The sequence below is a fragment of the Camellia sinensis genome, chromosome 13, assembly GCF_055761805.1.
Source record: "Camellia sinensis isolate YWXY chromosome 13, ASM5576180v1, whole genome shotgun sequence".
Lineage (NCBI taxonomy): Eukaryota > Viridiplantae > Streptophyta > Magnoliopsida > Ericales > Theaceae > Camellia > Camellia sinensis.
Window position 1 is genome coordinate 65,212,615 of NC_138973.1, and position 13,162 is coordinate 65,225,776.

Consider the following 13,162-nt stretch of genomic DNA (forward strand, 5'->3'; position numbering starts at 1 on the left):
GAGTATGGACATGTGGTGCTCCATAAGGTTTTGATTGATAGAGAGGGGTAGGGGTCCACAATTTATGTTGGGGATGAGGGAACAACATGAGGCTAAGTAATTGGTGATTGGTTTGGAGTATGACCACGTGGTGTTACAGGATTATTGAATAATTTTCCCTTTCTCTAGATATCTATCTTTCTCTCTTACTCTTTCTCTCATACCAATTGCCAAAGAAAAATGACTTACAAAATCCTAGCATGTCTTTTTTTTTTTACCCTTTCTTTGCAGCAGTTTCAAGCGAATGTGAAACTTTGAAAATCGCACCGCCGTTTCCCAAGCCTGAGGCCAATTACAAAGATGTAGAAATTGTGAATGGCGTATGTACTAGGTTTTACATCCCCAAGTCTGCCAATCCTAATAAAAAAACTTCCTCTCGTAGTTTACGGAGGCTTTGGCTTGTATAACGCCTTCTTTCCTCCCCACGACACATACGTTTATTCTCTTATTAAGAAAGCTAATGTTGTTGCATTGTCTGTTGACTATAGACAAGGCCCGAAGAACCCTCTCTCCATTCCTTATGATGATTCATGGAAAGCAATCAAGTGGGTTGCTTCTCACTCTACCAGGCATGGTCATGAGGAATGGCTAAATAGCTATGTTGATTTTAAATGAGTTTTCTACTCTAGAGATAGTGCAGGTGCTAACATTGCATACAACATGGTCATGAGAGCAGGTTCAGAGAAATTGGATGGTCTCAATGTTAATGGAATTGCTCTAATCCACCCATATTTTTGGGGAAACAAACCAATTGGAACTCATGAGTCCAGGGATGCTACTTCGAGATTAGAAAGAGACAATATTTGGTTGATTAATTCCCAAAATGCGTTTGGATTGGATGATCCAAGACTTAACCCACTTGTGGATCCAAAGTTGTCCTCCCTTGGATGTAGCAAGGTTCTAGTTTTAATTGCTGAGAAAGATATATACAGAGATAGGGGTTTTTATTACTATGAGGCATTGCGTACAAAAGGTTGGAAAGGAAATGTGGAAATTATGGAGACTCCAGGGACTCATGTCTTTCAATTGAACTTTCCAGATTCAAAATATGCTCAAGAAATGCTTGAAAGAATATCTTCTTTTGTGAAGAAACCCTAGTCCAGAGACTTCCTAGCTCATTGTCATCTTTAATATACATACATACATACATACATACATACATACATACATTCATTCATTTATGTATTCTTATATAATTGAGGATATTTTCTTGTTTATGTATTATTTGTTCATAATTGTTCACTTATATAAAAGTTGCTACGCATGAATATGGTTACAATAGATGAGTGGCTTTGAAATTTTCATTTTGTTTCCAAAAATATGAAAAATAATAAGAGAAATTTACTTTACTCTCCGGTACTTTTGCATCAAAACACTTTTTGACCTTATAGTTCAAATATGCAATTACAATTTCAATCGCAAAAACAAGAGTGACAATTACAATATCAGCACCTCAGTACCAATCTGCCACAAAACTTCATCGCCCAAATCCCAAAATGCATCCCTTTAGAATGCACATATCAACAAAGCAGAAGAAGCATGAAAGCAAAGAACTATACACAAAATTTAAAGCACTAGCACCCCTGCAAGGATTATAAAGATTGACATTAGGAATTATTGAATTGGCAGTTTGAGCTACGAGTAATGTTACACATCATGAAATAAATATCATGAAAAGTTTCATAAAATTAATCTAAAGGTGATTGCATAACACACAATAAAACACTACAAACTACTTCAAGGGTGGAGAATCTTCATGAAGGCTTTTCATGATATTTCTTTCATGACGCTTGGCATTATTGTTGAGCTACCCTTGAACTAGGCTCACTAAAAGCCTACAAGTAAACGGGAACAACACGAAGAGGCTGAGCCTTTTTCAAAGTAAGGCCAAACTTCTCCTCCATGTTCATGTCCTCTGGAGAAATCCCATCTATGAGCTTCCAATCAAATGAGTTTATGAGAGAACCCAACATCAAGTGAAGCATCCTCATTGCTAATGGCAATCCAGGACATATTCTTCTTCCTGCACCAAATGGAATGAGCTCAAAATCTTGTCCCCGAACATCAACTTGTGAACCCAAAAACCTCTCAGGCAAAAACAAGTTTGGACTTTCCCATGTACTTGGATTGCGGCCAATACCCCATGCATTCACAAGCACTTGTGTACCCTTTGGAACAGTGAATCCATAAACTTCAACATCTACTTCAACTTTGCGAGGAAGTAACAATGGAGTTGTTGGGTGTCTCCTAAAGGTTTCTTTGACAATCGCTTGCAAATATGGTAGCTAAGGGATGTCTGATTCTTTGACTTGTTTGCCTTTGCCAATTGTTTTCTCAAGCTCCACTCGTGCTTCAAATAATGTCTTTGGGTTGTGTAGTATCTCGGCCATTGCCCATTCCATCGTGCTTGAAGTTGTCTCCGCCCCCGCAATAAATATGTCCTAAACAAACTAATAGAGTAATGTTATACAAATACAACTACCTAAAATTTTGTTGAGCATAAAAATAAAATAATAAACTAACTAAAAATTTTATCCAAAATTCAAAAATAACACAACAATTATGAGTTGTATCATGCTAGACCCTTTTTTTTTTTTTTTTGATGAATAATTCTGTATGAGTAAAAAAATTTCAAACTAAAACATCACTACAACAAACGGCACTTTTGGTGACTAAATTTTTTAATGCTAAAAAGTGAAGATTTGGCCACCAAAGGTTTATGGCAAACTAAATAATTTAGTCAGCAGATTAGTCGGTGATCAATTGTTGGGAAAAATATATAGTGACTAAGGTTCTATTTGTCACCGATACACAACAATTAATAACTAAAATTTTAGTCGCCAAAAGTTTTTAAATAAAACATTTGAGCATTGATAAGTTTTTGTCGCAACATTATTACATTTAGTGATGAAATAGTCTCGTTGCCAAAAATGTAAGGATATATATATATATATATATATTTTGTAGTGCAGAGGTGACATGTTTTTTTGTAACAATTTTTTTTTTTTTTTTTTATGTACTAACATGTACATATATGGAAATAAAAAGTAAAAAATACTATGTACTAAAAAAAGTAAAAAAAAATGTCCATATTTCAATATATATATATATAAATTTGGTTTAGTGTAAGCTAGGGTTTACATGAATTGGTCTTGTTTCAATTAACACTAATTTAGAAATTAACCAATCATAATCAATTCCAAAATTTTGATATGGGACCAAACCAATCCTCTAATAGAATGAAACGAATCCAATCTCATATAGCTTGGGTGGTGACTAAGCTGGTTACTGAAGCTCATTGATGGTTGCCTGTGATCGGTCAAAATTCACTGACGGTTGGTTGGCTGATTGGCCAACAATTGGCAATGGGTGGTGGTGGATGGGAAGGAGAGAGTGAAAAATTATTTTGAAAATGAGTAAAAACAGTTTTTTTTTTTTCAAAAAATTTAAATTAATTTCACTTTTTTTAAAACAAAAATAGTATACTTGACAAATTTTCATTTCTAGTTTTTTAAGAAAATGAAAATAAAAAATAGGCATGTTTGGAAACATTATGTATATAATTTTTCTATTTATATCTATAAAATATTTAAAATCTATAAATAAAAACTCATTTGGTGTCTATTTTTATTTAAAAAACTTGTAAATAATTTACAAAATTTAATAAATTCTTATAACTATGAAAAAGTTAGTTTCATTTGTTTAAAAACAAAGTTGTCATTGTTTCCTCCTTTACCTACCACCCACCAATCTTTAACACTATTGACTACCGTTTCTAGCCAATATTGCCGATGACCTTTTCCGGCCACCATCGCTCACGATTATCACTTTAGTATGCCAACCACCATCTCTAAAGATTAACAACCATCTTTGGTTGCCAACAATCTACTCTCATGTGCGATAACCCACCTCTGGCCACCATAATTTTGTCGGAAATAACCTTTGACCACCAATTTCGATCACCACCTCTGGTGCCTGCAACCACCTTCGATCATCCTCTCCAACCACAAGTCACCACCTTCCATGACCAACAATCAGCTTCGGCTACCACCAACTACCTCCCACCGCGTGGTAATTAGCACCTCTAGTCATCATCTCCAATCGTTGACAATCTCTTTTGACTAGCCAAAACCTTTTATTCGTTTTCAAAACAAAATTTAAAAACATTTGTCTATTAAACATGTTTTTATTTTTATTTTTACCAAAAATAAATATAAATACATAATATTTTATATAAACAAATTACAAAACCAAACCTAACAAATATAAAATCAGATGGGAAGCATAGTACTTAAATGACTTGTTTAATTAACAAAATTAATAGTGAGGAGATTAATAATTCATGTAATTAGTGTATAATTGATTATCGGGAAAATTAGTGAAATATCCCTCTATAATTTTGTGTAGTAGGAGAAGTCTAAGATATTTTTTTTATTAGTTAAGGCCTCTCAACATTTTTACAGGCAAAATTCAACTTAGAAAAAATTTTCCCGATTTAGAGATATTTCGGCACCAACTTAGAGAAATTTTGAAATTTCAATTTTATAATTTTTCTATTTATATTTATAAAATATTAAAAATATATAAATAAAAACTCGTTTGGTGTCTATTTTTATTTAAAAAACTTGTAAATAATTTACAAAATTTAATAAAATCTTGTAACTATGAAAAAGTTAGTTTCATTTGTTTAAAAACAAAGTTTTCATTGTTTCCTCATTTACCTAGCACCCACCAATCTTCAACACTATTGACAACCATTTCTAGCCAATATTGCCGATGACCTCTTCCGGCCACCATCGCTCACGATTAACAATCACTTATGGCAATCGACCACCATCTCTGAAGAATAACAACCACCTTTGGTTGGCAACAACCTACTCTCACGTGCAATAACCCACCTCTGACCACCATCTTTTTGTCGGAAATAACCTTTGACCACCAACTTCGATCACCACCTTTGATGCCCGCAACCACCTTTGATCATCTTCTCCAACCAAAAGTCACCACCTCCCACGACCAACAATCAGCTTCGGTTACACCAACTAATGGTTAGTTTGCTAATGGTTTGCCCAGTTCTGGTTGTAATTTGGTTGTAACACTTGTGTCCTTCAAAGCTTTTGGGAAGTGTATTCGAATTCTTTATTTTTATTTTGGAAATCTTTGGTGTTGTTATGGGTTGGTTTTGGAGGAGTATAAGCCGATTTAAACTTGTTGGGTTTGGTTGTTCGCTCTTGTTCTTGTCAAAAGTTCCTTGGAGACTTAGAAATTCTATTTTAGGGTCGACACCAGCCTTCCTAAGGGTTAACCCTTACCTGTTGGTGAAGTTTCTGGAAGTGTTACTGGAAAATAGGGTAGACACCAGTTTGGGGAGGGTCAACCCTCTTATGTCTATGTGTTAGTTGCTGGAAAATAAGGTCGACCCCCTCCTGTCTAAGGGTCGATCCCCTTGCATGCTGTCAAACATAAGTTTCTTCATAGGGTCGACCCCTGTGTTGCAAGGGTCGACCCCTGCAGACTTTTTTCTAGATTTTAGTCCGGTTTTTTGCCCTACTTTTGGGGGATTTTGACTTGATCTTTTGGGTTGACTTTGGGACTTTATTTCATTATGACCTAGCACTATAAATAGGTCACTCACTTAACCTTTTTTTTACTTTTCTTCTCTTTTTCCTTCTCCAAGTCGTGAGTCACACTCCCCTTCTCCAAAATCACTTTTTGCTCAAAGATCTTTAGATCTACTCTCTTGGAAGCATCTCCTTGCCTTGTTCATTTGAGATTAAGTGTAGAGCTTGTCAAGAGCTTCGTTTTGATCCAAGTAGAAGTTGGTTTCGATATGTTTGGATTTTCAACCTTGTTTTTGTCATCTTCTCTTCTAAGCTAGAGGTAGGAATTTTCTACACTCTACTATGATTTTTAGCTTAGTTATTTGCTATTGTGTATAGATGATGAGATTTGGTTATGGTTTGGACAAATCTAGGATTTGGGTGTGAAATGAAAAGAGGGGTTTTGATGAATATGAGGTAAACGAGTATGAGGCTTGAATATAAGATCATGTTGTGCCAAAATAGTTAATTTTGGTGTTTGGGTTGATATTTGGTGAAAAGGGGATTTTGCCCTAATTTTGATTAAATTATTATTTTGTGTAAATAATTGAAATTAGCATTGAAAATGTGAAATTGCAAGGTTATGGGTACAGATAGTGAAATTAGATATGTGTTATCTTACACTTTTGGAAGTTGTTTGATTATTTCTACTGGGCTGTGGCTCACCCTATATGGGCATATCATTTTCAGGTGCAGGTGATATGCTTCTGCCAAGGCAATAGCATGGGGGAAGTTTTGGGAAGCAAGAGCTTCTTGATTATGTTTTGTTATTTGTATGATTGTTATTTATAAAGCCAAGGGCTTAAGATGTAATGAGCGAGACTCACTTTGTGCAACCAAGCAATGACTTGAGAAGATGTAAGCGTACATGGCATTTAACTGGTTGTTAAACAATAAACTCTGATGAATGAAAGTATTGTATTCCTGTTATATTCTATCGCATGATAGATAGGTTTATTGCATTAGTTTGGGGGCGTTACAACTTGGTATCAAAGCGTACCGAGTTTGAATACTTTGGGTACGTGGGAAGTGGTTAGTACCACAATGGGTTTGTCTCGCTTGATTGAGAGTAAGCATGTATTGTATGCTTATGTGATAACATGCTTATGTGAGTATGAGATTTGGTTCCTAAGATGTTGATTGAGTCTACGATTTTCTGGAAGTCCTATTGGAAGAGCACTTAATCACTGCTATTTTTAATTGGAACTCTAAAAACGCCATGGGACGGTCATTATCTGGGAATAAAATTCATGTGTTTCTATGACTATGGGCTTACATGGAATGATTTATTGTTGTCCAATGTAGTAGGACACAAGTGAGTTAGCGTCGTCACATTTGTGAATGTGCTAATCTCCTGTTGTTACCTTTATTAGGATGTCTGGACGTGAACGTGGTAGTGGTAGACGGGGTAGACCTATAGGGCATGAAATGCCGATACTAGATGACATTCCAGCACAGGAGGAAGGAATTGGTCAAGCTAATGTGGCTGAACCAGTTGATCATCAGGCCATGGGTGCCTTAGCCCATGAAATGGCCAGAGCATTGAGGGAATCTATGGACATTCTCAGGGCTGAGAATTAGGTCCAAGCATAAGTAGCTGAAGTAGGGCTATCTTTTCTGAAGAGGGAGTTCTTTCGGTCGAATCCGGATGAGTTTGTGGGTGATCCCAGGGAGCCGCTGAAGGCAGATGAGTGGCTAGAACAGTTAGTGACGATATTCGAGATGCTTGGCATCGAGGATGACCAATTAAGGATGACCTTGGCATCTTTCCAACTTAAGGGGGATGCGGATCAGTGGTGGAAGTATGCGCGTGGACGCATTGGGGTGACTTGGGAGGCTTTTGCCATCGCCTTTCAGAACAAGTTTTTACCTCCCACAATTAGAGAGAAGTTGAGAGCCCAATTCTCTAAATTGTTACAGTTGAACACGCCAGTGGCTAAGTTTGAGGCAACCTTTACTAGCTTGTCTAGGTTTACACCAAAGTTAGTGGCAACTGAGGAATGCCGTTGTTTGGAGTTCAAGATATGGTTGAGGACCGGACTCATGTTTTGAGTGGCCAGGTCCATGATTAGAGATTATAGGCGCCTTGTGGAGGCTGCAGCCCACCTTGAAACTATTATGCATGCAGAAGATAAGAGAATGAGGGGCTCTAGGAGGAGTCAGGATAGTTAAGAGGACAGTAAGAGGTAGAGGGGTTCTAATCCTCAACAATCCCAGGGAGCTCAGTAGAGGTCCACTTTTTCAGTATCTAGTTCGGGTTCTGGGAAAGGTGGCCAGGGAGATTTTACTTGCTTTAAATGTGGTCAATTGGGCCATAAGTCTCCAGCTTACCCTCAGAGAGGAGGAGGGCAGTGAGCAGCATCATTTTCGGCTCGTTTTCAGAGCCAGAGTCAAGGAAGAGGCCAGCCGCTCACTTATTATCAGTGCAGGCAGGCAAGGCACGTGAAGAGGTTTTGCCTATAGTTGGGTGGTACACCTGGTGTGTCTGGTTCGAGACAGACACAAAGTTACCAGCAAACACAGTCAGCATAGGCCTCGAGGGCCAATCAGGGAGTCTCTTCGGCTCAGTCTGTGCATCAGGCTTATGCTCCGAGGGGTGAGCAGGTTGAGCAGAGGCCTACTGGACGTATGTATACAGCAGTGGGGCTAGATCTTGTACCTGCTCTTTCTGTAGTGATAGGTACCTTTTTGTTTTGTAATTCAGTTGCTAATGTGTTGATTGATACGGGTGCATCCCACTCTTTTATTTCGTATGCATTTGCATCAGTTTTGGGTTTGGAGTTGGCACAGTTAGCATCTCCTATTTGTGTAGAGTCACCTATTGGTGGTCAGACTGTCTTGAGACAGGGATGTTGGGGTTGTGACATCGAGGTTGCTGGTCGTCGATTACCTTTTACATTTGTATTGATTGACATGCTTAGTGTTAGGACCCTTTGTTGTCAAATTCCATGGAAAAAACTAAGGTTGTAATCAAATTGTAATTTTCCAGTTTTCCTGTTTTTGTCTTCCCGCTCGAGCGGGAAAAGTGACGCTCGAGCTGGGTTTGCACTCTCACAGCATCTATTACGTCTGCAAAACTACTGGGTGTTGTGATTATACGCTCGAGCGTGGGATCTTTCGCTCGAGCGTGAACCCTATATGAAACACGCAATATGGAGTCCCCGCTCGAGCGAGCATTCCCGCGCTCAAGTGGACCGCGCGATCTCAGTTACTATATATTCGTGTGTTGGTTCTATACTAGGATGACTTTTCCTAGATCTTGTTTAAGAGTCTTAGGGTTTTGTTTTGAGGTTTTCTTCTGAAAGTATTGTTGAGTTTTCCTTGATGAATTGAGTGAGTGCTAAACTTATGATCTAAGATACATATATCAAGGAGTTTGTTACTTCAGATTCAAGAGTGTTCTTCTTTAGTGGATTCTAAAGATTCAAATGTGGAGTTTCAAAGGAGTTTGATTCTGTACGTAGTCATTGATTCGACAAGTGAAATTGTGGATTCAACTTCAGATTAATCAGTTCCGAGACGAAGGCTTGGTGAAAGAGTTACAGAAGGTTTGAAGACAAATTGGATGAGTTGGGTAATTTGTTTGTTTGCTTTGTAATCTTTCTTTCTTCAGTAGTGGATTGAGTAGTGGCGTTTCGCCCGTGGTTTTTTATTACAATTGAAGGTTCTTCAATTGTGGTTTTTCCACGTAAAAATCGTTTGTGTCGATTTATTGTTTATTTCGAAAACAATAGTCTAAATCACTTTCATAAGTGCTTGATGATTTAGATTGTGTGTTTTGAAAGATTGGGAATTGAAATATTTTAATCTTGATCTAATCACGAATCACTTAGGATTTTCAATTGTATCAGAGCAGGTCACTCTTTGTTTTTTATTAAAACTATAGGAGTGTGATTTTGTGTGATTGGTGATATGGATTCAATTCGTGAAGGTAACTCGACCCATAGACCTCCGTTACTCGATGGTACAAACTATTCTTATTGGAAAGCTCGTATGAGAGCGTTTTTAAAATCCATCGATGAGAACGTTTGGCACTGTGTGCTCTATGGGTGGAGTGAACCTACTGTCACCGTTGATGGTATTGAGATTCCCAAACCCCTTGATAAATGGGACACAACCGATTATCAAAACTCGAGTTGGAACAACAAGGCTCTCAATTCCCTTTTTTGCTTCGTCACACCTGAAGAGTTTCATTGTATCTGTACGTATGAGGTAACAAAAGAGGCTTGGGACATTCTTGAAACAATTCACGAAGGCACTACTTCTGTCAAAAGGTCAAAACTTCAACGTCTCAGCTCTGCCATTGAAACCCTTTTTATGCGTGATGATGAGACGTTTGATGATTTCTATGCAAAATCAGTGACATCATGAATTCCTGTTTCACACTCGGTGAAAAAATCCTTGAAGCTAAAGTTGTTGGAAAAATTTTGAGGTCTTTACCCGAGAGGTTCTAATCAAAAGTGACAGCCATTGAGGAGGCTTAGAATGTTGATACCCTCAAGCTTGATCAGTTGGTTGAAAACTTGCAAACTTATGAAGTCCACCAGATTTCTAAGAAAAAACAAAAAGATAGTGTGGCTTTCACTAGTGCTCATGAGACTGCAAAAACTCCAGAGACTGAGTTTGATTTAGAGTCTGAGATGATGGCTATGTTTACTAAACAGTTTAAAAAAAAAATTGAAGAAAAAGAAGCCTAATTTCAGAGATCCTATTTCAAAAGACAAGAGTAATGCAAAACCCAAAACTTTTCCACCAAAACTTGCTCCAAAAACTGAAAAGAAGATTGTAAAAGGGCAAGGGGTCAAGTGCTATGAATGTCAAGGGTTTGGCCATATTGCCCTTGAATGTCCTTCGAAAAAGAATTGAAAGAAAGTCTACACAATAACTTGGGATGATGAAAGCAGGTCGGAGCAAGATTCCGAAGAACCTTAATCTGGTGAAGATGGGGGGATAGTGCTTTCATGGCATTTTGGTCCACTTTCACTCAACCTCTTCCAAAGCCAGCGGAATTAGCTCGTGGTCAAGACCTGCATCATGTTCCCACTTTTGATGGGAGTAACTACTTGTATTGGAAGATTAGAATGAGGGCGTTTCTGAGAGCTTTTTGATCCAGAAGGCTGGCAAGCCATTGAAGAGGATGTTGAAAGTGTTAACAATCCAAGCAATCAAAGAGTTCTGACTACTATTCGTGGAGTTGTTTCTGATGAAGAACAGCAATGGGTTGCTCACTGCACAAAGGCTAAAGATGCATGGGACATTTTGAGCCAATTTCATGAAAGAGGAAAGTCATCTTTACCACCATTCATCACCTTTTCTGCCTTAGTTTCCCAACTGGATGAGGTCAAGGAGAATGAGGAACAAAAAGATTATGATGAAACATCAGAAGACAATGATGAGATTACTGGTGATGATCTACAACAAGCTTACGAAAAGCTTTACAATGAATCTCTAAACCTATCTAAAATCAATGACAAACTCACTTTCATCAAGCTCAAAGCATGTGAAAGCGAGAATGTCAAGCTAAAAGGAGAACTTGTAGCAGCAAAGTAAAATGTCATCAAGATCTCAAGTGACAGGCAAGACCTATGTCGAAAACTTTTATCCTGTGAAATTGAAAAGAATGAACTTCTGAAAGTGTATTCCACATATGAAGAGAAGCTTGAAAGCCTTGAGATGTCACAAGCTACATTAGAAGAGACAGTCTGTCAGAAAGATGAAGAACTTCATATTGCTAGAGCCACAATTGCCATGTGGAACAAAGGTTCTAAATCATTAGAAGACATCCTCGGGTCTCAACAAATGGGTTGTGACAAAAGTGGGCTAGGATATGGTGCGACAGCTCACAAGGGACAGGCCTCTACATCACATGACTTGAAAACTCAAGCAAAGGGAAAGTTGAAGGTAGACCAGGGTGATCCCTCTCTTCATCTACCTAAAGGGGGTAAGATCAACAAAAATGAGGTAAAACCTATTTTTATTTGTCATCACTGTGGTAGGTATGGCCACATTCGTCCTTATTGCTTTGAGTTGTTTGGTAAGGGGTAGAAATTTGAATACTTTTTGGGTTAGGAGACAACCTTACATGTTTAGGCGGAATACCAAGATTCATGAGGGTGTTCACAATGCCAAGACATTTACCAAGACCGCTAGACCTGATTTTGTTAAGACCAAAAAGATTTGGGTGAGAAAAGATGATTTGACTTGTTTAGTTGTTCACACTACTCTAAAAGCACGTGACTCATACATCTGGTATCTTGATAGTGGGTGCTCTCGTCCCATGTCCGGTAACAAATCCTACTTCACCTCCCTTGAAAATATGAAGGAGGAATTATTACCTTTGGAGATTGCGACACTTCTAGAGTCATTGGTAAGGGCTCTATAAGTGTTGCTGGTCTTTCCAAGCTAGAAAATGCTTTACTTGTTGATGGTCTTAAAGCAAGTCTTTTGAGCATTAGTTAAATGTGTGATTCCCACCATGAAGTATTGTTTTCAAAAAATAAATGTGAAATTTTGAATAAAAAGGGAAATACTGTCTTGCATGGGGTTCACACATCTGATAACTGCTATGGGATTGTTACTACTAATGATCTCACTCGTCACTCTGCCATCATAAGTAACATTGATTTGTGGCATCAAAGATTAGGTCACATGAATTTCAAAGACCTAACTAAGATAGCCAACAAAGAGCTTGTGAGAGGAGTACCTAAACTGGGTAAGAATCTGAACCATGTGTGTGGACCATGTCAGCTTGGAAAGCAAACTCGTGCCCCTCATAAAAAGGTGAACAGCTTTACAGCGAAATGTCCTCTTGAATTGGTTCACATGGACTTAATGGGACCTACTCGCACTGAAAGCATCGGAGGTAAAAGATGCATTTTTTTAACTGTTGATGATTTACTTGATTTTCGTGGGTAAATTTTTTAAGGGAAAAATTTGATACGTTTGATGCTTTCCAGGCCTTAGTCCTTAAAATCCAAAATGAACAGGGTGTTTCCATTGGGCGTATCATAAGAATCTGAATTCATCATGGTCGTGAGTTTGAAAATAGTTCATTTTCAGATTTTTGTGATATGCATGGAATTAAGCATGAATTTTCTGCACCTATTACTCCACAACAAAATGGAGTAGTGGAGAGGAAGAACAGGGTTGTTCAAGAGATGGCTAGGGTCATGCTCCGTAGTAAGAAACTTCCTCCAAAGTTTTGGGCTGAAGCCCTAATACTGCTGTTTATGTCATAAATCGCGTGTATTTAAGGCCCGGCACTTTACAAACTCCATATGAATTGTGGAAGGGATTGAAACCTAATGTAAAATACTTCAAAACTTTTGAGAGTAAGTGTTACATTTTCAAAGATAGAGTGCCTTTGGGCAATTTGACTCCCGAAGTGATGAAGGTATTTTTCTAGGGTATTCAACCACTAGTAGGGCTTTTCGAGTCTATAACCTACGAACTTCTTCTTTAATGGAATCAATCAATGTGGTTATAGATGACACAGGTCCCCCTAATCTAGCAACAAATGAGGA

General features: G+C 38.0%; 1 protein-coding gene and 1 pseudogene across 1 annotated transcript in view; one reads left to right on the forward strand and one right to left on the reverse strand.

The window, feature by feature from the left end:
- The first annotated feature begins 354 nt into the window (after positions 1–354).
- On the forward strand, positions 355–1,137 carry LOC114267225 (putative carboxylesterase 12 pseudogene; annotated as a pseudogene).
- A 467-nt stretch (positions 1,138–1,604) lies between these two features.
- The window catches only part of LOC114267611 (geraniol 8-hydroxylase), a 29,437-nt gene continuing 17,879 nt past the window's right edge, over positions 1,605–13,162 (reverse strand). Inside the window, 1 exon segment of the mRNA XM_028208674.2 lies at positions 1,605–2,480. Within this exon segment, the coding sequence (XP_028064475.2) occupies positions 1,875–2,480 (606 nt within the window). The 3' untranslated portion in view covers positions 1,605–1,874.